General features: G+C 38.6%; 1 protein-coding gene across 1 annotated transcript; it reads right to left on the bottom strand.

The window, feature by feature from the left end:
• Positions 1-3109: 3109 nt before the first annotated feature.
• Positions 3110-27018, bottom strand: LOC132108256 (sodium/potassium-transporting ATPase subunit beta-3-like). Its single transcript, XM_059514928.1, has 7 exons — positions 26720-27018; positions 14765-14893; positions 11771-11869; positions 9527-9714; positions 9095-9145; positions 4746-4832; positions 3110-4002 (listed from the first exon to the last, which is right to left on the bottom strand). The coding sequence occupies exons 1-7, from the start codon at positions 26823-26825 to the stop codon at positions 3835-3837; spliced, it is 828 nt and encodes a 275-aa protein (XP_059370911.1). The 5' UTR covers positions 26826-27018; the 3' UTR covers positions 3110-3834.
• Positions 27019-27593: the final 575 nt, after the last annotated feature.

Genomic DNA, 27593 nt, shown 5'->3' with positions numbered 1-27593 from the left:
ACCGTTCTTCAATCCAGAGCTCCCTCAATGAGGAAACTGTATGCCTTGAAGTGGAAACTTTTCACTTCTTGGTGCGGAGACCGCCAGCTCGACCCAGTTAACTGCCCAGTTGGTACAGTGCTGGAGTTCCTCCAGGCTCTCCACAGGGTTGACCCACTCCACCCTGAAGGTCTACGTGGCGGCCATGGTGGCCTACCGCACCCCTCTTAGTGGCCAGTCAGTGGGCAGTAGGGCTCACTTTTGAGAAAAATCTAATTCGAACGGAAATCGAATATCATGCAATGTATTCGAAAATATTCGAATATCTATGTGCCCGCAGCAGCAGGAGTAAGGCATATAGCCTAGCCTAATTCATTTCTTAATATTGTTTGCAAGAAACACCAGTCTATCAACTTGATCTGGATTAAGAACACACGTTCGGAGTGCACAGACGTGCCTGGCTACTAGCTAGTATGGTGTACATTTTAGGACATCCTCAGACCTCAGTCATTAAATGAAAAAGACGTCAGGTCTCATACAACTAGGCATCAGATGAAACGGACTCAGAAAAAAAGGCAACAGTTGAAACGGACTCAGGTGGAGTATCGCCTTCTGGTGTTATATATATAGTAAAACCATGGTTATTTTTTGTAAGGGTAATTTTACTACTTTGCCAAAATAAAAGCTCTCTGGTTGCAATATGGCTAACTAACTTGTGTTATGGCTAAGTAACTAATGTGCATACATGACTATCGAAATGCATTTTTTCTTCCCTATATAACTTAATTAGTGTTACATTTGAATAAAACTGTTAAAATACAATATATCAGACACTGCTTACCTCCTTTTGCCATCAATCAACCATTATATAACACTTCCTCTGAACGGTGTGCATGTGACGTCACATGGGGCGGGACAACACGATACTTCACCGGAGTCCGTTTCGTCTGATGCCTAATTGTATGAGACCTGACACCTGACGTTGTTTGTCCTGAGACCTGAAGCTTTTCAGTCCCGAGGCGCGATGCCGTTTTTTCCGATGACTGAAGCCTTTTAGTCTGAGGCATGACGCCTTTTCATTTAATGACTGAGGTCTTAGGATGTCCTAAAATGTACACCGTAAGCTAGCTATTATTCACTTGATTTGGTCATGGGCCTACGCTACAATACGTCTAGAGTGCCCTCTACTGGATAAGATGGCAAATAATAAAATAAAATAACAAACGGTCTAATCATAGACTGTAAAAAATGCACTACACATGGCATTTTACAAACCGGATATTTTATTTATAGTTCGATTACGGATATTTCACATCATTTTCGAATGCATATTCGAATATCGAATAAAAAGTGGCAGCCCTAGTGGGCAGAAACCCTCTGATTACATGTTTCCTCCATGGTGCGCCGAGGCTGAGGCCTCTGGCCAGAAGAAACTTATGCTAAACGGTGACCAGGATGCTATCCTAAGCCTCGAGTCCTCTGATCTCCCCTCTCCTGGGGGTCAAGACTCACTCCTTCTGAAGTTTGGCCATTGGACGGGTTGTCCCCGATTACTGTCAGGCTCCTGTCTCCTTCTCTTGCTTTAGCTGTGCTCTTCCATACTAAGGAGAGATTTGAAAGTCTGGCGGCGTGGGCATTCTCATTCCCCAAAGCGTCAGTCGACGCAGCTCGAGTTCCTGAAGAGGAATAGGTTACGTATGTAACCCTGGTTCCGTGAAGGAACAAGACACTGCGTCGCAGTGCCACACTTCCAGCATCTCTGGCTGGCGCTTGCTTCATCTTTTAAGGCTGACTGCCGGCTTCGCCGCTCGTGCTTTTATGCTTCCTGGTCTCTTACATCACCTGCTTATGATGTCTTGCCCATCCATTGGACTGATTACACACGTTAATCAGAGATGTCACGCTGGAGGCGTTCCCCAAAGCGTCAGTCAACGCAGCGTCTCGTTCCTTCGAGGAACCACGGTTACATACATAACCTTAGACGTTTTTCTTTTTGTCAATACCATCATTTTTGCAAAAACTAAGTCAAATTCTTTTTTAGGGTGTGTATGTATGTATGTATGTATATATATATATATATATATATATATATATATATATATATATATATATATATATATATATATATATATATATATATATATATATATATATATATATATATATATATATATATAGTACAGACCAAAAGTTTGGACACACCTTCTCATTCAAAGAGTTTTCTTTATTTTCATGACTATGAAAATTGTAGTCACACTGAAGGCATCAAGGGCTATTTGAGCAAGGAGAGTGATGGGGTGCTGCACCAGATGACCTGGCCTCCACAGTCACCGGACCTGAACCCAGTCGAGATGGTTTAGGGGTGAGCTGGACCGCAGACAGAAGGCAAAAGGGCCAACAAGTGCTAAGCATCTCTCGGGGCACTCCTTCAAGACTGTTGGAAGACCATTTCAGGTGACTACCTCTTGAAGCTCATCAAGAGAAAGCCAAGAGTGTGCAAAGCAGTAATCAAAGCAAAAGGTGGCTACTTTGAAGAACCTAGAATATGACATATTTTCAGTTGTTTCACACTTTTTTGTTATGTACATAATTCCATATATAATTCCACATGTGTTAATTCATAGTTTTGATGCCTTCAGTGTGAATCTACAATTTTCATAGTCATGAAAATAAAGAAAACTCTTTGAATGAAAAGGTGTGTCCAAACTTTTGGTCTGTACTGTATATATATATATATATATATATATAAAACTTTTCCAAAAACTTATTGAGCAGCAAAACAATTTGTTTTGTTATTAAGAAATGTTACTTGAGCCACAAATCAGCATATTATGATTTCTGAAGATCATGTGACACTGAAGACTGGAGTAATGATGCTGAAAACCCAGCTTTAATCAGCTGAATTTTTTTTACTATTATTACTTAGCAAATATTAATGTTCTTACTGTATTTTTGTCCAAATAAATGCAGTCACGGTGAGCACAAGAGACTTTTTTCCAGTTACTCTTATGAATACATATTTGAAATGAGCATCATTTCAAGACGAGTTGAGAAATGAAGTAAGTAACTTTCACATGTATTCAGCAGATCTGAGAATAAAAGCACTGCACACACTCCAACCGAATCTTCGTTTAAAATCAAATTTTATTTCAATATTTTTTTAACTCATACAGATCGTAAGGCATCTGCACATAGAACAGTTTCTGCAGAGGTTTAAAAAAATCCTTTCCCTCAGACGATGGACGGGTCTCAAACCAGGTTTGATATATAGATGTTTTTTGGTGTTTAACCCCCCCACCCTTATTTTTTTCACTTCTCAATAATCTTAAATTACAGCTATTATATAATTTCATACTCTTGATTTCTTACAGCAGTCAGACAATGTGAGAGTAATGACAGAGAAAAAGAGTGTTTAAAATCCATTAAATATGTACACAGAGGCTTGACATCACACACACACACACACGGCAGGCTGAACAGTACTATGAGGGAGCAGAGCACACACACATGATGTGTTGATCTATTTACAGGTCCCTACACTTACTACTCTACACGATGACTCTAGCTTCTCTCCTTGTTTTTTACCTTTGAATTGTATTTCCATTGTTTTGGTTTATGATAAATGAGCGAATCAATGAATTAAGTCCTAAAACCTTGATTAAGCTCCACACACATGCACTTGTCCATCACTGGCCCGTCCGTAACGCAGAGCCAGAGGAGGTCTGTGTGCATCCAGCTGCTCTTGAACTTGACGTGTGAAGGGCCTGATTAAACTCTGGGGACGAGGGGAGTGTGATATGGACGTGATGGACGTGAGAGGAAGTGACATCGTGTGTCTCTGGCGAATGCTCTAGGCTACTTGGACACGGAGACGCGGAACATGACGCGGCCCAGGAACTTGTCTCGCTCGTCGCTGTTGAGCAGATTCGAACCCTCCACCTTACACTCGACGGTGAGCTCAGAGTTATAGTCGTCCTCCATCAGCAGCAGCTTCACGGCCACCACCGGCTGCACGTAGTCTGCCTGATGGGAGAAATGAGAAATATGAGAAGAAAACTTGACAGTAATAAAACCGATGTGATACTGATGATGAGTGTGTGTATGTACTGTATCTGTGTATGTGTGTGTGTGTGTATATATATATATATATATATAAAAGCACAATCAGACCAATACAAATAAACTGTAAAAAATATTAATTACTTATTTTATGTTCAATATTCTCTATGCAGAGAATTTAAATGTTTTACACAGTAAGCATTTTGTATAATGGTTTATATATTTTCTATGCTTCAAAAGTACATATTTATTTTACAATATAAATATTGAAATATTGCGAATTACATATTTTGTTCGAAAAAGTATATAACATTTTCAATACATAAAATATACAATATTTACTTTTAAAAAGAAAATGTAGGCTCAGTATTCATGCTTAATACTTCATAACAAGCCTGGTTTTACTTTCTAGCATTAAATTAGACAATAAGACCAGTACAAATCATTTATAAAAAAAAATGTCTGAATTTATATTCCATATTTTCTATGCACAGAATATACATATTACACTTTAAAAATTATTTTAAAATAAGCATTTTAAACAATAGATTATATATTTTCTATACATTACAAATACATGTATATTAACAAAAAACACACGCATATGCATACACACACACACACAATTTTACATGATTTATTCTGACAATATTCACTAGTACATTGTGCATCCATACAATTAATATTTTTTGCTGTATTGTACTCACATGCAATTTCTTGCCATAATATGGGAAGTAACTCTTGTCGAGTTTGCCCTCAGCGGGGAAATACTGCATCTGCAGAGGACTTTCTCTCTGTGTCAGGAGAACAAACACGAAAAACAATGAGCTCACACTGCTGCACGTGTCATGTGTCCTCAATCACTCAGACTGAAAAATAAGCACAGACAGCAGATCTCTCAATAAAGCAGGAGAAGCACAAATCCACACTGAAAAGGGGAAAACAGGTTTTTACAAATGAAATCTCTTTTGCATCTCGTACTGTGTATGAACGCATGAATCCATAACTCTCTGCTCGCAGTTCATCACAGTCATAGCGTACAGTATATCCAGCAGCAGCAGGAAGCAACAAGCTCAGGAACACTTATAAGACTCTTATCCTAATGTGCATCCAATAAGTGGTTCCTCAATTATTAAGTGAACTGAATGAGATGATTTGCCACAAGCTTCTGAACTGGTTGAGGATCTAATAATAGGTCACAGTGATGCATGCTTGCAGACAGTGTAGTCCAGTGAAAAAGATGATAAAAACACAAAAAGAAGCTATTTTGAACAATCATTTTAAAGCATCAGTAGTTGGAGACCATGATTCATGATTTAATAATCAAATTCAAAGAATGTAATTATTACGAATCAGCCCAGAAGCTCAGAAAATGTGCAGAGTTTCGTTAGAGGCTTTCACACAAAGCAGCGCTCTCCGTTCTGTGTTCACGCGCCAAACAGACGCAGATCAGCTTCTGCAATTTCAGTCCTGCTGGAAATGTTCGGTACTGATGCTATGACAAACATGGTTAGTAACGCAATCCATTACATTACACATTTTAGGTAATATAATCATACTTTGATTCCTTTTAGATTAGTTTTGACCCAACTCATGACATTGACTTAAATAGGATAACCTTGTTCCATACTGAAATAAAAAATACAAAGAGAAAGACAATGTATTCTGTTCAGTGTTATTAATAAGTGCATTAAACATTAACATCAAAGTTTCTTAAACCAGGGTTCTTGAAGGAACTGTGTGTGGTTCATCAGATAAATGAAAAGCTAATCATTAAATCATAAAAATAATGATAAAATAACAGCAATTAAAATAAAACACTTACTTATTTTGTTTACCTCCAAGTTATGTGACCATTAATCAACATAGGAGAACCGTGAACATGCAAATGTGTTTCGTAATCTTAATAAGAAAAGTAAATATATTAGTTCGGCTGACAAAAAAAAAGTTTGGGAATCCAACGTGTTTGAAAGACAAAAGCACAGAAAACTTAAAAGATGAAAAATGATAATTAGGGAGAGAATCCATAAATTATGAATAATTGATGGCTATTGTGGAAATCCTTTGTTAATCATGCATCTTATTATGAGCAATGTAATGTTCTAATCAAAAGCACTTAAGGTTTGGAATCTGATTACATAATCCAGTTACGATCCAGAACTGCACGTATACAGCATTATTGGTTTTAACATGTATATGGTTATGATTCTTCAAGAACACTACTACTAATATTGGTTTTGTAGAAGTAACATTACAAATGTTCTGAAGCAGCTGATGCCATTATTGTTTTTAACGTAATTTAGTTGAAATACATAGACAGTGATGCTGGCCTCATTCATGAAACACAAGCATGACTAATTTGTGTAAAATGTTCGATAACCATTCTTACATAAATTGTGGCATTTTAGAGACACTTAACGCAAGTGCAATTAACTTTTTTCAACTTCATGTGTGTTATGAATAACGCCAGAATGCCTTTTGCGACATGTTTTATTATGGATGTGCACGCTTTATTTGACGACTTGTGGACTGTTCAACTGTAATAATAGAGCTTGGAAGAGCCAGGACAATTTTTACTATAACTCCGACTGAATTGGTCTGAAAGAAGAAAGTCATACACACCAAGGATGACTCGAGGGTGAGTAAAACAGCTAATTTTCATTTTTAGGTGAACTAACCCTTTAATAGTGTTCATTGTCAGTCTGATTATGTCATTAACTGAATCTTACCATATATTTCTGCCATATGTACATCATTTGACAGTCACCACTGATAAGCTACTACTAAATTTTCTGTAAAGCTGCTTTGCAATGATTTGTATTGTGTACAGCGCTATAAAAATATACTTCAATTTAATTTAACTGAAAGTGTTTTCTAAAAGCATAAAACGCCTAACATCGTTGTTTATGTTACTATCAGCGGTAATATCACTGGAACAGTTAATACTGAAATGTGCGAAAGCCCCACTGAAACATTGCAAGGTCTCTATTAGTGAAAGTTGGTTTAGTAATAAATGGAAAGCTTGAAAAAGCAGGAACTATTGGCATAATTTAAGAGCAAAAGCATTAAAGACCAGAGGACACAGAGATCCTAAGGAGCAGATGGGACTTCCTTGCGTCCGCTGTATACCTTCAAGGGTCAGATGGGTGAGAGGTCTCGGAGAAGTCATGAGGTACAAAAATGACAAAATGATAAGGGCAGTAAAGAAGTTCTCATGGGACAAGTAAAAAAACAGCAGGTCTGATAGGAACGTCTCACATCTGCAGCACAGAACTACTCGAAGGAAGCAAACAAGTGCTTGAAATGGGTCCAACATTGCATAACTTGTCCCTGATATCGGTTAGATGCTTGTGGACATGTTCATATGAGGTTACTAAGGTCAAAAGACAATGTTTTGCAAGAAAAAAAAAATTACTGTGTCAATAAAATCAATTGGAATGGCTGAGAAACCGTGAATTTGACTTGACCACAGTATACTTGTGTGGAAGATTCCCAATAGCAATGGGCCCTGTTTACACCTGATATGGTGATCCAAACTCAAGTGCTAAATAAGCATCTGTAGAGTAAACATCACTGTGGCCTCGACAACCCTGAAGGTTATGATTGCATGGTACTGAATTGCTATGGTAAGTCTTGATTAACTAAATCACACAAATTTGCCTCTTCATGGTATCAAATCTTGAGATATTTCGAGTCTCTTCTTTTACAAGTGGGCTGCTCTTGATTAGAATAATTTGTAAAGTGGACCAGACCTCATGACGACAGTCCAAAGCAGGGGCGTCTAATCCTATATATATTTTTTGTTTTAAATGACAGGTGCCAGTGTTTTCTATGGTATGGGTTTGACCAACCAACGTAAACTTGTGTCGCAGGTAGTTCCTATTGTGCTGGGTTAGACCCTACTGTGATGTATGAGCTGGTTTAAGAGGCTTTCACACGGGGAAGTGATAGGAACTAGCCTTCGACATGAGTTCATGATATGACCACGCTGCATGCGTGAGGAGCTGCTGTTTTGATGTGAAAAACTTAGCAATCTAAGGAATGCACACGCACGTGTCATGGTACTGTCATGAACTTGTGTCGAAGACCGACATGGAAGATACATTTTTTTGAATGAAGTTCTTATTTTGTTTTCTTTGTGCACAAAAAGTATTCTCTATCTTCATAAAATGAAGCACTGTCACATGGACTATTTTTCTTGAATGTGATACAGTAGTTGTGTTGCTATCTGCACTGAAAAAAATAATACTCTTAAATTTTTTTAAGGTAAGTGGTTGCAAACAATTTATTTTAGCTACATTTACGTTTAGTTAAACTAACTGCAGCCACTCATCTTAAAAAAATAATAATAATAAGTTCAATTAATCTTTTTCTGTGTATGCAGGGTCAGAAGCTCTCAGATTTCATCAAAACATCTTAATTTTTGTTCCAAAGATGAACGAAGGTCTCACGGGTTTGGAACAACACGAGGGCGAGTAATTAATGATTTCATGAATTTACATTTTTTGGTGAATTATCCCTTTAAGAGTACAGAGAGCCACCTTCCAGCAAGTTGAGCTCTAGCCCTAATAAAACACACCTGAACCTGCTAATCAAGGTCTTGAGGATTACTAGAAACGTCCACACAGGTGTGTTGGAGCTAAACTCTGCAGTAAACTCTCCGGTAGCAGGACTGGACTCCCCTGGTTAGTGGTAAAAGAAAACATTACGTTCTCGATGACTGGGGATCTGAAGGTATACATCATTTCTAGAATGAGGGCAGTTAAAGGCACCAGAGACAGAGCAGCACAAGAGAGAGGCAGCAAAGAGATGGAAAAGGCCCGGGGCAAGGGCCCTGGGGAAACATTGGGAGGGGGGCTGGGGCCCGAAATCTTACCCACCATTAATACTGCTGGCCCTATAGGCAGCGTGGAGAGAGACCAGACACAAACAGACGTGTGAAAACACAAGATGGAAACACTCACACACATTAATTCAGACTGACTCCATCATGTCGCACTCATCCTGACATCGAACACTCTGAAGCTAGTAACACAAAGTGTGATTTGGGATTTACCTTGGCTTTGCAGCTGATATATGGGTCTCCTTGTGGCATAAGCCCAATCACCTGCAAAAGAGTATATACAATGAACAAACATCCTTCTAAATCTATTAACAGGCCTGATCGCATGCTTAAATTTCTAGGATGCAACTGAAACACAACGCATGCTGGATTGGATTGGTTTTGCGTCCTTGCATGAGCACTGTGGCTTCAATTTGTCTGGAGAACATATGCTAACACAGGGGCTCTCAACTCTGGTCCTTGAGGTCCACTTTCCTGCAGAGTTCAGCTCCAAGGTCTTCAGGATTGCTAGAAAGTTGCAGGCAGTCGAGGTTGATCAACGTTGGAGCTGAACTCTGCAGGAAAGTGGACCTCGAGGGCAAGAGCTGAAAACCTCTGTGCTAACAGCTAGCTTTGACCTGGGAGAGCGTAAAAACAGTGACTCACTCGATTCATCTTGACTAGGATGCATGGCTGACCCTCGGAATAACCGAAATTGCTATCAGCCAGTCCAGAGCACTGCCGTAGCACACTTCTCTTGAACTGGCAAACCTTCTTCACCTCAACTTCGTCTTGCTTAAAGTACATACCCTCGGGACAGGCCTCGTTCGCCTCCTGCAGAGAGTCATTGTACGCTGAAGTAACAGATGAGAGAGAGCAGGTAGTGAGATGAAGGCGTCAAGCTGGAAATCTTCAGCAGCAGTTTGTGACAATCGTGTGGTTGGGAGATGGTTTTCTTGTCTACAAGTGTGACCACTTTGGAAGTTTTTGAAAAATCCAAACAAGAAGGAGTTTAAAAGACCCCAATATATGACTTGAGAAGCACAACATTCCTGTGTTGGAGCATTTCATTCTGTACAGGTCATTAAATAACTAATATTTTTACTTTAAAATCTGCATTCCGTTTGAAGTAAGAATTGAGAAATTGTGCCATGAGAAAGGAGGACGGCATAAAAAAAGTAGCAGATTCCAGAAAACGCCATGTTGGCTTTGTCATGTGACCTTTCACTGCCATTTACAACTCCTCTCCCTTGACCTCATGGGACAAATAAGTGTCCATCAGATGTGCACCTCACAATCTGGGTACACTTCGTCTACTGTTTCATCAATACTACCAATACAGACACACTGTACTTCTCATTTGACATACTGTTTTTCATAGGATATCTATATTTAGGCATGTAATGGAGGAATTTATCATTAGCCACATACTTGGGTGCTGAGAGGTTGTGGGATTTCCACAAAAGTGTGCGAGTGGAAATTCTGACTTCAAGAGGTGTTCTTGTCTTCCCAGAAGGAAGCATGCAAGCATCAGACACATAGTTTGCTATGTATGGCTAATGAGTGGTTGGTGGAATTAGGGAAGAGCTATTGTTTTATCAGACAGGAATGAGTATAAGCCTCTGAGAAGCACATGATGTCATCTATGTTTCTGCTCAATTTGCCCAGAAAAGAAACATAGACTTTAGGTTTTAGCAGATACACATGATCTCAAAACTAATGGACATGGACTTAAAACCACAAGATTGATTGCATAGGGTCCTTAAATGAGTCACTTGTGACTGCTGTGGCTGATCTTTATCAGATCCATTCAAGAAAGACTTCACTTTATGACCTTTCAGTTGGGGTTGTGATCGCATACAGCTGATAACAATTTGTGCAGTTAACAGACAAACTCAAGTACGTTTACCCATTAACAGAGGGAGATCATATCCTAACCAGAGGCTACATTAGCAGGACATGGAGAAGTTTTTGTACTGGGAGATGAAAATAAAGTATATTTGACTATGCCACCACCTAATGGATTATATTCATAATATAAGTGATTTTAAGTTAAGCCTTGATTTTCTGCACAACATCTGACTGCTGCACCTCATGGTCCTCCTAAATTCTTAAGTGTAGCTTTTGCTTGGCCAAATATGACCTTGATGAACAACAGTGATACAAAATCACACTAGTAAAAATGTGTCTTTATTTTATCTAAAATCTGGCCATATTAAGAATATTTTCCAAATAGTATTTGTTGCAAATATTTTATCCACCCACACAAAGATAATGTTTGCTGGTTCTTAGCAGAGTTAAATTCTTGATATAAATGTGACATAAATGTGGCTTAAACTGGATCTCAAAGCGCAGTCTTATGGATGTGGGTCTTATCTTACGGTCTCGTTGGTACTAAAGGTGTCTTTACCTCAACCTAACAAGACTTCAGGCTCTGATGAGCTTATTGGTACTTTATTTTTTTAAATCATTAAAATGGACTGCCTGGTTTTTGGACCATTAGCTAATGGTCTGGATCTGGTTCTCGAAAGGTCTAGTTTTCCTCTAGGTCTCGGTCAGGGGTTCGCTCCAACCCTAATCAAACACACCTGAACATGCTACTCAACATCTTCAAGACTACTAGAAAGTTAAAGGCAGGTGAGTTTGAGAGAAACTAGGACTCGAGAACCAGAATTGAAAACCCCTGGTCTAGATTTTAGGGGGTTTTGGAGAGACCTGGCACTGTTCTGGGTTTTAGGAAGTCTAGCACTGGTCTGATTCTCGGAGGTTCTTGACTCTAACTTTGGTTCAGAATTGGGGGTTAAAGTATCCTCTGACTTCTCAGATTAGGTTCAGGTGGAACTGTGTTCCTGATCACTTTATTCTGTGATCAGAGAGGTAAAGTGTAGAGAGGTAAGGTGATGGACTCACGCTGCAGGAACGACTCCAGGGGCTGCACGTACTTGCTGTATTGCTGGGGAATCGATAGGTTATATTTAATTTCCAAGGACCTCGGTCTGATCATCAGCCCTGTGGACAAAATATACCACGCAGATGTACATGATACAAATTAATGGAGATTGCAGCACATTCGTGTGATCAATCCACTGATTTAATGAGTGCATTTTGTGTCATTCTTAGAATGTCTCCTTGTTTCTTATATACAAGACTTCAAAATTATCAATGCAATATCCCTTTCAGTTTTCACCTTCATGAATTTTCCAGTCTTTCTTACTTACTGCTAATTTCTAGCTTTTTAAGAGGCAAGCATAACTACAAAAAACATATATTTAAAAGGGAATTTTAAGGGCTTTTGGTATCAATAAAATTAGTAAAAAATGTAAAAAAAAAAATAAAAATCACTTATATTTCCAGATTTCTTATATTTTCCATTTGGTAATATCAGGCATTTATCAGGTCTCACTATTAGCTAAATATTAACTACACAGCTTCAATAAACTCCTAATTTGCTGCTTCATAATAGTTAGTGAGGTAGATGTTAAGTTTAGGTAAAGGGGACATTTATTCATTTAGCAGATGCTTTTTACCCAAGTGACTTACAACTGGGGAATACATCATGGATTAAGGGATCTAAAATATGGTCATGTAGAATAAGGCATTAATGTGTGCTTTATAAGTATTAATAAACAGCCAATATGCATGCTAGTAATTAGTGACAATTGGTCCTTTTACAATTTATTTATATGTGTAGAATTAGATGTTTATAAAATGATTTCCAAGGCACCTTAACTTGTACTAATGCTAACTGTGTGCATTTTATTGCATCAGAACACTTTTGGGTTATAATAACTGATGTGTGCATATTAACGCATCAAAATCTTGCGTGGAACGGTCAATGCACAGATAACTGGACACACTAAACCACAACTCGTCTGAAATGATGTCCCACTGTGTCTGTACTGAGAACATTCTGTTACCAAAAGATGTCGAGGAGGAGGGGGCTGAGGGAGGAAAGAAAAAAAAGATGAGTGGGAGGAATGATTTGACACTTGGGGAAGGATGAATGATAGCAAGAGAGAGAGACCTGTGAGCTGCGTCTCACTTCAGCGGGTTTAACGGCGCTCATGATCGAGCGAGAGGATGGGACTGGAGCGCTCTCGTCCCAACCACTCTACACAAGTGTGTGTGTGTGTGTGTGTGTGAGAGAGAGAGCGGGGGAGGCTAATGGATGATGTGTAACACTGCTGAGACTGCTGTTGTGTGTTCTGATTGCAATGGAGGTAACGGTAAAAATAGCGCAGAATAAATCATATCAGCTAAACTGTCCGGTTACTCTTAAAAGGATTTATAAATTCCAAAAATCATTACCTACGTGAGCAGATCTATAAATCCTTAAGGCAGGTATTAATCTGATTCTTGCTGTGCACCATGTGGCCATGGGCATAATTTACATAATTGAAATATTATTTGAATTGAAGGCATTTAGAAACGCATAATTTTTTTTTTTTTTAAAGCATTTCAAGTATGATCACATCATATAGCCTTCTTGTATAAATAGGCTACACTATAAAGAACATACACACAGACATTTATATATACACATACACACAGAGTTATGCATATTTATAACAGTAAATCTTATTACAGTAATCCACCTACAATATTCCCATAATGTTTCTGAGTCTGTCTTCCTTCACTAAAAAGCGTAAAAAGAAACCAAGAGGAGTGCTGAATGCATCAGTCAGTGAGGAATTTTTTTAACAAACATACTGGTTTCACAGAGATATGAATTGCAAAATGAGCAAATATGGCATGATTGAGCGGCTTGCTGTGACAACAGACAGTTTTGCTTTAGCAGAATAAAGCGCAGGTGTATGTCCAAGTAGATAAACTTGTGTATTGTCACCTACTCTTTTACACTGATTCAAAGGCCCTCTATATAGGATTTGTTTGAGAATGCCTCCAAATAAGTGTGTTTTTGGACGTGAGGGAAAGTTTACAGTGTTCATATTCCTCAAGAACCCAGCATTACATGAACAGTGGATGCAGTTTGTTTTTCCGGGGCAGGAGTGTATCAAGTGCCTTTGTGTGTTCTGGTCATTTGAGTGATGAATGTTTTATGAACAAGGCCCAAGTCGACGCTGGATTTGCACATGGTTTGCTATTAAAACATGGAGCCGTCCCTGTGATAAAAGACCCAATTCATGTAAGTACAATTGGTTCAGAGTTCTGTCTTTTGTTGGAAATCAGCACATAAGTGAATATATGTTAATGGAAACAACACGAAACATCAGTATTATAGCTCCGCCCACGACACGCCTCCAGGAGCTCGGCTTTTTCCGGAAATATTCAGAAAGCTGTATTTTTCTTTTATAAATATGATAAAACTAAAGACTTTTTGGATATATGAAGGATGCAGTACTACATGTACTCAAGATTAACATGAGATTAGGTGAAACTGTGTATGTTACGTAGCCTTTAAATCTAAAAATTATGTTTTTTCCAATTTTCCCTTTTCCCCTCAGATTCGAGTTTATCTCATAATGTTCCCAAAAACTCTGTATTCCTCCACATAATAAAAAATAAAGATCACTTTCTTTTTCTCACAGTTGCCAGGTTATCTAGCAATTATATTTATATCTCTCACTATTTGATGTAACTGACACTTTTTATTTTTCTCACAGTTGCCAGTTTACATCTTACTGTTCTCTTCAAACCTCACAATTCTGGGTTTATATCTAGAAATTCTGTTGAAATCTCGCAATTCCCAATTAATATGCCAATTGTGAGAGTAACTGTAGTCAGAATGATATTCAGATATACAGTATTCTCGCAAAAAGTCAAGTCAGAACGGTGAGATTTGGCAGAAACAAGCATCATACATCTACTTCTCCAGTATTCAGTGTTTATGCAGTATGTGGGTTTTCTGTATGAAACATCTAGAGGACAGTGTGGTCTTGTTACCTGGATTGGCCACTCGGTCCCTGTATGTGGGAGTGTGCTCATCCAGCGTCTGTAGCATCACCCACATGGTGAGAGTGAACATCCCCGCCAGGAAACCATAGAAGACCAGATAGAAGAGGAATATAAGAGCTGCAGAGACAAGACATGCACATTAAACGTACATTTTGCTTCCATAACATTACAAGTAACAAGCAACAGTTAGTACACACTACACAGAGTCCACATTAATAAGAGTGTCATCTGGAAAGCATCACGTTTTATTTATGAACACTTGAGAAACATGGTAAAAGGCTGGCTTCACAAACATTCAGAATCATACACCGCGCAGCTGAATGTCTACGAGTCAGCGGTCTGTCGTCGTACGGCTCGGGCCTCAAGGAAGAATTCAACTAGTTCCTGCGGTTTGCTCTTCCACACAGGGATGTGTCACAACAGAAGGGAGGATGGGAACGAGAAGCAACGTAGTTGAATGAGAAAGGAGAAAAGCTCATTCCCAACAGGGGGAAGAGAAAAACATAATGAAGGATGGTTAGCAATCTGGGAGAACCACCCTGTTGAAACAGCATATGCGGGTTAGGTAGGTTTTGAAGCTGGTTTGGGATGGCTCTAGCTGGTCATGTGCTGATCATAAACTGGTCCGAGCCGCTTAAGACCAGCAGAGGACCAGCTTCAAATCATACCTAACCAGCATATGCTGTTTTTTGTCAACAGGGCTCATATTTCACCTTATAAATCACAGGGAATTATATTTGCATTAAGAAAATGATGCATATTTTGGATGATTAAACAATAGATGTTTATGTTCCTGTAGCTCAATTGGTAGAGCACTGCGCTATCAAGCGCAAGGTTGGGGGTTCGATTCCCTGGGGACACATGATATGTAAAAATTGATAGTCTGAATGCACTGTAACTCGCTTTGGGTAAAAGCGTCTGCTAAATGCATGAATTTATTTATTTATTTTTTAGATGTTGTAGCCTCTGGGATGGGACTGTTTAATATGGACATATTATCAAAAACGAACAGTTTTTATGTGTGCATTTTAAAAACACCTCAATTCAACATTTCATTGCATATGAATTCAAGTGTATTACAACACACCTGCTCACTACTGTATAATTATTATAGTGAGACAATAACTGTGATGTGTACAAACATGTAGAAGCAGTAAAATATGAAAGCAGTACTACACAAAGACTTAAAAGTGCCAGAGTGATTTTGATTCTGGGGTGACATTTAATTTTTTGACAAGATTTCGAATCAGATTTGAAAAAGTTCGATTTTGGCCAGCGCTCCATTTGTGATAAATTAAGCACAACAATGGTATGGAGATGAATGATAACTCATCCCTCCCAGCGACACTCTCACGTCCAGAGAGAAACAAGAGATCACTGTTTATGACAAACTCCTTCATTCATTTACTCATTCACTATAGATCTAGCTAATGCTACAGTTCAGTATAAGTGCAAAGAAAAAGCTAAAGTATTGTCCGCTGTATGATGTCATATTGCATATAAAGGCCAAAACTGAATCTCATGACTTGTATTTTCTTGGTTCTTATAGAAAAGCTGCATAAACTTGCTAAATATATTTACATTAAACACGTATCTGCTGCTGAAAGACTGATCAAGTGAGACAGAATCTACAATAAAAAGAGCGGGAAAGAGACCGTAGAAGTGCTGTAGAACTCCATGAATGATGGGATGCTTGAATCTTATGGACTTTTCAATGGCTTCAGATTAACACGCATAGACATTTCAGAATTACAAAGAAAGAGAAAAGTCCCTTAAAGAAACGCACAAATGTTTAAAAAGTTTGAAGAAAGAAAAAACAAATCTACAAAACAGGGTTATTTTAGTAGAATTGAATTCTTTTTATATTGTCCTTGTTTAAATTTAGTTAAACTAAGTATTGTTTGGGCATTTTTGGCAACTTTATTATTTGTTTCCCCTTTAAATGTGTCTATATGGTTTTTTACATTATTATTTCTTTTTATTCTTCTTATTATCATTATTATTTAGCCGAACTAAATAAATGGGAAATTGTTCCTTGACAGCTGAAATAATAAAAGTTATTTCTAATAATAAATGTGTTCCTGTATGGTTTTAGTGAAGTGCAGTAATGCTGCTACACCACTGTACTGTTTAAATGCCATCTTTGCATACTGTGCTATTTCAATGCTACTTCAAAGTGCTGGAAGAATTCCCAAGATTCCACAGTGAGCCAAACAACAGATGAACAGAGAAGAATACACCGGGTCGGAGGTAAGAGTAAATGAATACCGTCTGAACAATAATTAAAGCATTAGAAATAGCAAGAGAAAACACTAAAGAGAGGAAGTAAAGAGCGTGAGAGGCTCAGTTTAATTAGAGATGCATTTCTTCTTTGCCGATGTCTCTGAGGTAGACTCCTACTATAAATAGCATCTGGGAGAGAACAATTTAGTGATGGCACAGAACTGGCCTAAGGAGTCACTCACACACACACACACACACACACACACACACACACACACACACACACACACACACACACACACACACCATTAGATCTCTCCAAAGAATTTACATGCAAATTGAAAATTCTATATAAGGGTTGATGACATGACACTCATTTATGCATTTGGATCTATTCATTTATTTATAAGATTACACAAAAAATGCATTTCATACAAACCACGACTTAATTACACCTTATGATGAACGTTTTCAATTTTAGATTTATAATTGGATTTTTTTAATATATATAATGGCTGGTGGCATGAAATATGGAAGCCCGTTTCCGCCAACAAGGTAACAGCGTCTTTGTGTGGAACTGTGAGTTATAAAGTATGAAGTTGTGTGATTTAAACTCCTAATTGCGAGTTATAAAGTCCGAATTGCAAGAAATAAGAAAAAAAGTCAGAATTATGAGATAAAAAGTCGCAATTACCTTGTTTTATTTTTGATTTAGCGGCAGAAAACGGGCTTCATCCAAATGTGCTGAATCCAAACAGAATGCAGGATCTCAAGCAGGCGTTTTATACTTTTCCTCCTGTGATAATATTCTTGTGACACTGGCTAGTCTCATGGATGGGGTTAAGAGAGTTATTAATCAGACGTGACTCGTTAGAGTTCTCTCTAACAGGCATCTGCTCTGAACTTTGACCCAAACACTGGGCCACCAAAATGAATCTGTGTCCTGCTGAAACGTTGTTTGATCATTTAATGTGAAATGCCATTCCAATGATCTTACAGGGATTTGCTTTTAAAAAACAATTCAAACATTTCATCCTCATCATCATCATCATGTTCTGTATAATAGCATGCTAGCTTAGCATAGCATCAAAACATGACATTTATAAGATTAATTCCATGTTTTTACTCCAAAATGAACCTACATAACATCAGTCAAGTGCTTAAAATAACCTGTTATCTGATGTGACTGATTATCACAGAAAGAGACAATAGTATTTTGTAGAATTCTACAGTGATAAAATGCTGTCCATCAGCACTGCATGCATGCTAATTTTTTCAGTGGATGCATAAGATGCTCATATTTCATCTTAAATGCACGACTGTGTTCGTCAGCCACCACTTAAGACCATTTCTGAGCAAGAAAAGCCCACAGAAGCAGATGTGGTAACGGTGAGAAAGATGAGGAGACAGAGATTCTGTGATTTTCAAAGATACACTTTCTGCTGGCCAAATAACAAAAAAAGGATGAAAACAATATTGGAATTTTGACTGAATGGCATCTAAAAACAGGAGACAATCAAAGCACACAGGAGCAGTATTTATCAGCGGCTCCTCTCAGCTGTTGAGAAACCCAAGCCCTGAAGAACCAGATACTGTCCTCCTCCTCCTGTGCCCAGGCATGCTGGGATAAAAATACCCCGGCCAGGGGGGTAATATAGGGTCTCGTACTGAGACTGTGGCTCAAAAAGTGAGCAGCACTCATAAGCGTGTTTTTCTGTAAGCGGACACGCTTGACTCCGGCACGGGACGGCCATCACATCAACAACCACATGTTACTGTAAGAAATAACACGCTGTACCCTCTGAAGACCACATTCATGATCTGTAGGATTGTCTCATCAATTATATTATATATCTTATGAGTCTTTTTTTCAAGTCCTTCAAGTCGGCATGAAACAGAAGTAGCAATTTTCTTTTTTACTCTACAGTGCCATCTATCCAAGTGAAACGGCATCTGAAATGAGAGGGCGGGACTTGATTTCAAGAAAAAAAAAAACATTTATATGTGTGTAATAACAGATGCTTGCTTTTAAACTGACTCTTCATCTACCAGGAAACACTGATGACTCATCTTTGCACTTTCTAACCAATCAGATGCTTGCAGAACAAGTATCACCCTCCCCCAATAACATTTCTCTAGTACTACTCTAACGATTAAAAAACTTTAAAAATAATTGATCAGAGTTGAGGCATAAATTTAAAATTGCTGCATGTAATTTTTTTTTGACTGTACTGAAGTATATTATATTATATAGTAGATATTTAGGAAACAAGCTAAGCTCAATAGTAAAAAAAAAAAAGAAATTTTACAGCCAGTTATTCTGCTTTGAAATGTCTGTGACTCCACCCACTGCCATCTCCTTCCAATTTCAATGCTCCCTGTAGCATGCCCTCAATCTGGCAACCTGCATGAGCGTTGGGTACGAGGAGGGGCGGGAGAAAATCATCTCTCCAGTATTCTGAATTTGGACTACAGTAATGGGTACTGGGTTGATCTCAACCCAACCACTAGCTGTCAATATTACAGTACTGCACCGTGAAGGCCACTGGTGGTTTCCCATCTCAATAGGAAACACATCGACACAAGAAAGCATTTCTCCAAAGTTTCTTGCTCCACACACAATCAACTGAATTCCATAGTAAAGCAAGTTTTAGCCCACTGTGCGATCAGCAGGGGTAATGGCCCCGGTGCGGACAGCTCGGCTCTGGAGGCGGAGGAACAGAAGAGTGGTGAGACACCCAGTGAACAGCTGAGACTCCCAGTATGACGCTCCTCGCTGCCAGAATCTCTCCTCCAGTGCCGCTCCCTCGGGCTTGTGCTAATTCATTCACACCACTGCTTTGGCTTCAGCTACACCTTCTCTCTTCTCATGAGTAGTGGTAATATTACTAGCATCAAATACTCTGGGTATGAAAGAGGGCATTGAAGTAAACTGTAGTGTTAGTGATTGTAGCAAAGACTAATTAAGGTCACTCCTATTACTCATGGATGGGAGAAACTGCTACAAGCAATATGGCCCCCATCCAGAGATGCCAGGTTTTCAAAACAAAACCCACCCAATTGCAACTGCAAAAATAGCCCAGGGTCACCATACTTGGCTGTATGTCACGTTACTGTCACTTTCAAATTTTGATTTGCAGGGGATAAATATCATGTATTTGGGGTCTCTTTAACCCGTGAACATGAAAAACAACCCGCGTCAACAGTGTTAAAGTAGCCCATATCCACGGGAAAAATGCAGACTTTGGTCCCGCATTCTAAATGAAAAGCCAATCGCTGGTTAGAAGTCATTTTATTGTGAGTTCAGCAAACAGTGGGCTTACAAATATGGCTGCCGAGTGCACAGACTTTGTTTGAAAAGGACTTCGATGGTAGCTAGGCTGCTGTTAATCGGTTGCTAGGATATTCCAGATGGTTGCTTACGGGTCAAAATCAAAAGATCTTTATGATATTCTGATTCATACATTTGACTTAGGTTTAGAGATCGACCGATATGGGTTTTTCTATAGCCAATGCCGATGTTTAGAGGTCAGGGTCAGCCGATGGCCGATATGTGCTGCCGATTTTTAGGGCCGATATCTTGAAGTTTTCCCCTTCATTTGCATGCAAATATGTCACACTAATAATAAGTGGATGCACAACATTTCTTAACTTATCATCATTTATTGAGCACTGACTTGAACCATCTCTCGAATCTTAATTTTGTGCACTGCACGGTATTAAAATAAAAAATGTATCCAAAGTTAAACAAAATCAATAAACTGACCAAGTATTAAATATATAAAACAGGTAATATATATATATATATATATATATATATATATAAATAAAAGTCAATCATTTACATAAAAGTTTTAGAGCATTTATCAAGTAGAATTTTTCAAGTTTGTTGGAACATAAATGTAAACTTAAATATACATTTAAATAAATACAATTTTAAAAATAAAAATCTGAAAAATATAAAACAATAAATATATAAAAAATAAATAACAGTAGTGCTGCAAACACACTAGCAACCAGCAACATTTGTGTTTGGTACAAATGACACAGAACATCTAAAGTGCATTCTAATTTCAAACTTACATCGCAGTCTGTTCATTATTAAAATAAAGTACAGTCAACCAAACATTTAAAAGGTTACACTGGTCAGTTTAAATAGACGGTAGTATACCGGTCCACTCTGCTGTTATGCCAAGGAGGTTTTTGCTCATGTGTAGAGGATGATTTTTTCCGTCTAGTTTACATTAAAAAAATAAAAAATATTATAGTTTAACATTCAGATACATAGCGAATATGGAAACATTTGGATATGTGCAGAACGAGCCGTGAGCAATAACCTCGAAAATACATCTAGTCAAACCCGCGCTCGCTCGTCCTCGTATGGATCGGATCATTTTTCGGATCAGCAAAAAAAAAAAAAAAAAGGCCAAGACAAATAAACATACGTTTTGTCTTTTTTTATTAACATTAAATTATTAAATTAAAATATATGAAATCAACTTAAAGTGCACATAATATCTTCTTTTTAACATAATAGCCCGACTTCTCATCTCCCAGTGTGCTGTGATGAAGTGAGCAGTTATCATCACGGAGCTCTCCGTCCCCCTGGACGTCCACCCTTCTGTCGTGAGTGCAACAGTGGATGCTCGGGATAGTTCATCCACAACTTTTTTCTTCTCCTGTTCATAAAGATCTGGCACAATATTTTCACTCTAACCTCTTTCCTCATCATTATATCTGACGGGAATACAAAATGCGTGGGCCGTTCAAGCTCCTCCGTTCCTCCGCTCGCCATGACCACTAAGTGTGGACTAAACATGCGCAACTTTTTTTTTTTCATAAATCAATCCGCGGGTCACGTGTGTGCCGAACCGAAGATATTGATCTGAACGGATCACAGATCAATGATGATCCGTTGCACCACTACTATAGTGTGTCATTTGAAAACATTGCAGATGCGTTTTAAAATACAACAACGAGCACCACGAAACCATTTAAAGAGGCGCATTCAGCGGTCTCCTTGACGAGAAACAGTCAACAAAGTAAAATGATCTCCAACGTATGGCGCGCTCTCTTCATTTTATCAAATGATCATAATCACATCTATTCATTTTACAGTCCTTCTACTAGCATTTTATTCAGACTAAAACCCCTTTAATTCGGGTGAGAAAGCTTTTTTCCAAGTGGCTTTTGCGCATAATAATAATACCGCTGCAGACGCATTTTGCAGCATTAAAGTAATTAATTGATCATTAATTTAAACGACGATCGATCATGGAAATTATCGAATATTGACATCCCTAAATACAAATGAGTTGGATGGAAAACTGGTTATTGTCTGCATCCAACCATGCCTCCGAACAAATGTCATTCACCATTCTGGGCAGCTCCAGGACAGCTGTCTCTCCGAGCGCGGTGCTGTCTGTGAGCGGGGCGGAGTAACGTCAGAGACAGTTTACTTTTGTAACGTAACGCTGCAGTGTTTGTTAGAGCTGTCAACTTCTCCACCCCATTTACAGAGTGAAATTCTCTGACTACCTTTATCTTCCAGGACTGCTGTTGAATCTTCCAAAAGTTTTGGCTTGGGGTGCTTCACATGCAGTGGCAGCAGCAGCACTTTCCACCAATAACATGGGGCTGCCCGCCGACGTGCCTGACTTTAAATCGGCGCTACTAAACATGGATATCGGCCGATGCCGATATATTAAAAAATGACAAATATCGGCCCGATATATCCGTCGACCTCTACTTAGGTTCCTCTATTAATTCAAGCCTATGTATTTTTTTATCACTACATTTTTTGTCCATCAGTTGAAATTCATGAGCATGAAGTTAATAGCTAATTTTTAATGTCACAATTCTGACTTTTTCTGGGGAGTGTGTTTAACAAGTGATCTGACCAATCATAACACTGAATATACCATCTTCTCCAACAACAAAAAAAACAAGACAGCAGAGTCCGTTAACGTCAGTTAAAGTCTGACTTTATTTACCCAGAATTGGAATTTAACTCACAGTTGTAAGTTTCTCTCACAATTCTGAGAAAAATAAGGCAGAATTTCAAGAGATGAAGTCACAACTGCAAGAAATATAAATTGCAAGAAAGAGTCAGAACTGTAAGATGAAATTATTTTGTTCTTTTTTTTTTATTAAGTGGCACAAATGGCCTTCCATACACTAGAGTTGTTCCAAACCTGTGTTCAATACTTTGTAACCAAACAGTTGCAGAAAAGTCCTTCTGAAATGAAACCGTGTAGTAAATGATAAAAGAGAAAATCTAAAAATACACACTATAGCTTCTTGTAATGGGTCCAGCGAGGAAAGATGCCAACTCTCACCCGCTGTTTACCATGAAGGAAAAACTGAGCCAAGCCAGTCACTGAGGAGGGATTTGATCACCAAGAGTTAAACACCTGAATATCATCAAATCTGGCATTAACTACAGTTACAAGCTGATATTATTTTGCAGCACTAAAACCACGTCTATAAACTTCCACAAAACAAAACATAATAAAAAAGTGCTTCATATGAATCATGCATTATCTTCCAAGTCTTCTGAATACAGAATGGGGTTTAATTTACTCAAAAAATAGTCTACAATTGTTTATTCTGCCTCATTTAGTGGAACACAAAAGATTTTTTGAGGAAATGTCTCAATGTCAATCCAAGTCAACTGGGTCCAGAATCATTTGGACCCCAATGTTTGTCGAAATATTTAGTGTTCCACAGAAGAAAAAGATGCATGAGTTTTGGAACGACGTGAGAGTAAATGATGGCAGATTTTTTCGTTTTGGGTGAACTATGCCTCTAAGTTGTTCAATTCTTCCCCTCATATGAAGTTTTGAAACAGTCAGTTTCAAAATGGTGCATCAATGCAACATGGGGAGTTTAATGTGTAAAAAAATAAAATAAAATAAAAATTGGTGTTCCGTGGTCAAAATGTGAAGCCGTGAATGAAAAGCCACTTTTGTGCAGTTCATCAATTACGACATTGTGAAGCTCAGTCCAAACATGCTTGAACACACACACGATCAAATCACATCAGGGCCGTGTTAATGGGGCAAACAGGAGCAGGAAGTGGCACTGATGAAACGCAGAAATAGGTCATTGTTGCATGTGAAAGCGTCGCTGCCACATGAGAACAACGTTTCTTTCATCCATTTAAATTAGCCGTGGTAAGATCCCAGAGATCCCAGCGGCTCATCGCAGCGTATCGCCACAAATCCCAGTCGCTGAGGACAGATTAGAGTGATTGCTAAATCGACAGCAGATTGGGAAGCGTTAATCTGAGCCGATCCAAACACTCGCAGAGCCAGACTCTTCACTAGCCATCCTTCTCTCCGAGCAATGGAGATGTTTAAAAAAATGGTACAGACATCTTTTTATTTGGCCTTGGATACAATTTTTATGGACGGGCTCCCTCTCTCACAAACCCTACTGATACACTGTTCTAGAGGACCAAAGAGGCTCAACTCATCTGGCTACTTAAAAAGAATTCAAATTCAATTAAATAAAAATTAATTTTAAATCAAATAAAATAAATCTTCCATTTGTTCACTGCCAAAATTTACTGGTCCCAAAATAATAATAGTAGTAATAACAAATAAATAAAGCATGTGAAATAATTATAATAATTGGTATTACATTATATTTGTACTATTTATAAAAAAATAAAACACTAGCCTAAAATAACTTAATAATCTATAAATTTTATTATTTCATATTTTATTTTTTATAATGCATTTATATTTACTTTTTACTTTTTTATATTTAATGATGTGTTTTAATGGCAAAATCTAAACCATGAAATTATACAGTAATTCCAATGAAACAGGAACTCAGTTCATAAACACTACTTTTGGGAAATGATGGCAAAAAAAAAAAAATCTGATTGGTTTGTAATTTTCACTCTATTCACAGTGATGCTACCAAGATCCTCACAAGTCATTTTTGCATTTTCATCAAAACTGTTAACCAGTTAAAATGATCCTATCAGACAAATTTAAAAGACTGACAAACAGAATTGTGAACCAAGCTAAGATATACTGCAAGGCTGATACAGAAAGCTGCACTTCAGTCAACCACAGACCCTCATTAACCCTTCGAGCACTCTGGAGCTCTGTCAGAGCCAGTTCAGTCATTCTACTGCGAACATGAACACAGCCGAGAAGAAAAAGCCCAGCTCAGCAGAATCACTAGGCCTCATCGTCTAAAGCAATCCTAAACTCTACTATGAATAAAAACAGATCTGTATATACATCATATTCCTCAAGGCAGGAGCTTCGACTTCATTTGAACTAGCCTAAATAGATTTTTCTACATGAGGCGTATCGCTACAGGAGCTTGAAGAGAACGGCTTTGACCTTGAGAGAGGAAAGAGAGGAGGAGCAGAACACGAGCGCATGCTTCACCCCGAGGAACACCCATCCCGCTGAAGAAGAGGTACTGCAGAGTGTAGCATCACGAACACCACCCCGGAGCACAACTACAGGACAATAGTTGAGCAAAGACGGTTACCAAGGAACTGGGTGTTTAAGAAATTACCCCCCACCCCCCAATGATAATTATGGACACTTTGCAGCTTTGAGGAGAATCTACATGCAAAGCAATGTCGAAAGAGAATAGGAGATGTCATCAAATGAGAACAGAACGCATCCTCTCCTCAGGCAGCAACTGTGTCGAGGGATGTGGAAATTTCCTCTCATCCTCTCTCTCTCTCTCTCTCTCTCTCTTTCTCTCAAGCAGGGCTGTGAACCTCAGCAGCGCTCATTTGCATATCGAATGAACGCGGGGGTGACGTCACCACGAGTGATTGACAGCCGAACATTCCACACTTCCAATATGACTAATTGCAAAATTCCAAATCGAATGTTGCTTTTATTGCGTAACTGTTGTCCATTACCCCCGAGTTAGATATCAAAGTAGAGACGCTAATATGAACAAACCGAGGCAGGTTGAGTTCGCAGCCTCTATTCATTGAGTTCCGAATAACCGACGAGTATTACATCGCGCGGTACAAATGATTCTCTGGACATCATTTCATAACTAATGTGACAGGCCTGCTGTAGAGCGCGCTGATGACATTCAGGAGAGCTATTCTTAGACCTCGAGCCTCGTGTGAAACTGCAGGATACACACGCGAACGAATATCTGCGCCTGTTTAATTAAAAGCCGATTAATAACGGAAATCCGCATCGCTTAAACGGATTCATTAGGAATGTGTTGATTAAGTGGTAACTGATAGCGAGCGGAGGAATTCAAAATCAGATTTTACTAAACGCCCTTTTTATAAAGCTTTTAACCATGCAGGCTCCATTTGAGCTGAGGTTTCTTGAAAGAGGGATTCCTCGTGGATTATTCGATCGATTGCCAGAGCTTTTATAAAGGCATCTGGGTTCGCAGTTTATGGATTTGATCTCGATGATCTGTTTAAATCGGCTTGATGCATCTCAAGGAATCCCGCAGATCTAATGTGTGGTGAACTGCACATGCTACCTCAATGTAACGGACTGTAAACTCAGTTTACTGGGGTCTATGAGAAATCATTTCAATGTAATGAAGCTAAGGGGCAATTCAATCAAGCACTGCAGATTTTGTAAAGCGATTTATCTGCATATTTTGCGTGCCACAAAATATCTTTGGTATTTCCGTGTTTTTGAGATCTGAACAGCAGTTTTAGGACGTGCAATTGACACTTGTCAGAAAAACTCGACCACTCACCCCAGCTGCTCGCGGTGCGCCCGATGAATTCCCCCGTCCGAGGGTTGTAGAAAAAATCTTTCCAACTGGACTGTTTCTCGTCAGCTTTCTCCTCTTTGTTGGCCATGGCGAGAATAGAGTGAATAAACCAGTTTGAGAACGATGGAGGAGGACAAATCAAACAGAGCACTGATTCGGACCCACCACCTTCGCGTTATGAACTAAAAGAGGTGTGCAGTGTTTCCACGCGGCTCCAGAGTCCAGACTGCAGCAGTCCACTAGCGGCGTCTGACGCGCTCCGGGACCGGCGCATGCGCAGTACAGCCACGATTCCCAAAGCCGCATCCCAGCGACATCGCTATTACACGATTTACCGATACACCACGCAGTTTGCAAACTGGCCTGAACTCGAAAAGTTGTACACAGACCTTTATAGGACTATTTGTGACGCTTTTTGCTCAGGTTGGGATTGAGTCAGTTTTTGTTTGGGCATCTTGACTTTCCCGCCGGGGCAAGTTGTCACAACAAGAACATGCTTTTTATTTACTGGTAGGCGTTTTCAGAAATATCACCTCTTCTTGAAATATGAAAATCGAATACAGTTGAGCTTCCAAGTCATTTATTGATTTTTCATGTAAAATAAATAAATAATAAACTGATTCTAATAATGCACACATTTAACTATTCAAAATATGTATTGGTCCATGTCAGGTAAGTTAAATTTTTTACCATAGACTGCACAATTTTTAAGTAGAAGATGGATTAATTTTCTCAGTCATGTTACAAAAATTTTAATGTCTTAAAAAAAGCATGTTTAAAATGTTTAAAACAAATTCCTTCATTTTCCCCTGAGGCAGATCTTTAAAGAAATTGATGGTTTCATGGTTAAAAAAAT

Source organism: Carassius carassius, chromosome 28 (genome assembly GCF_963082965.1).
Source record: "Carassius carassius chromosome 28, fCarCar2.1, whole genome shotgun sequence".
In the NCBI taxonomy this organism is placed as follows: Eukaryota; Metazoa; Chordata; class Actinopteri; order Cypriniformes; family Cyprinidae; genus Carassius; species Carassius carassius.
The sequence above is the reverse complement of the archived record's forward strand: the minus strand, read 5'-3'. Positions and strand labels throughout refer to the sequence as shown.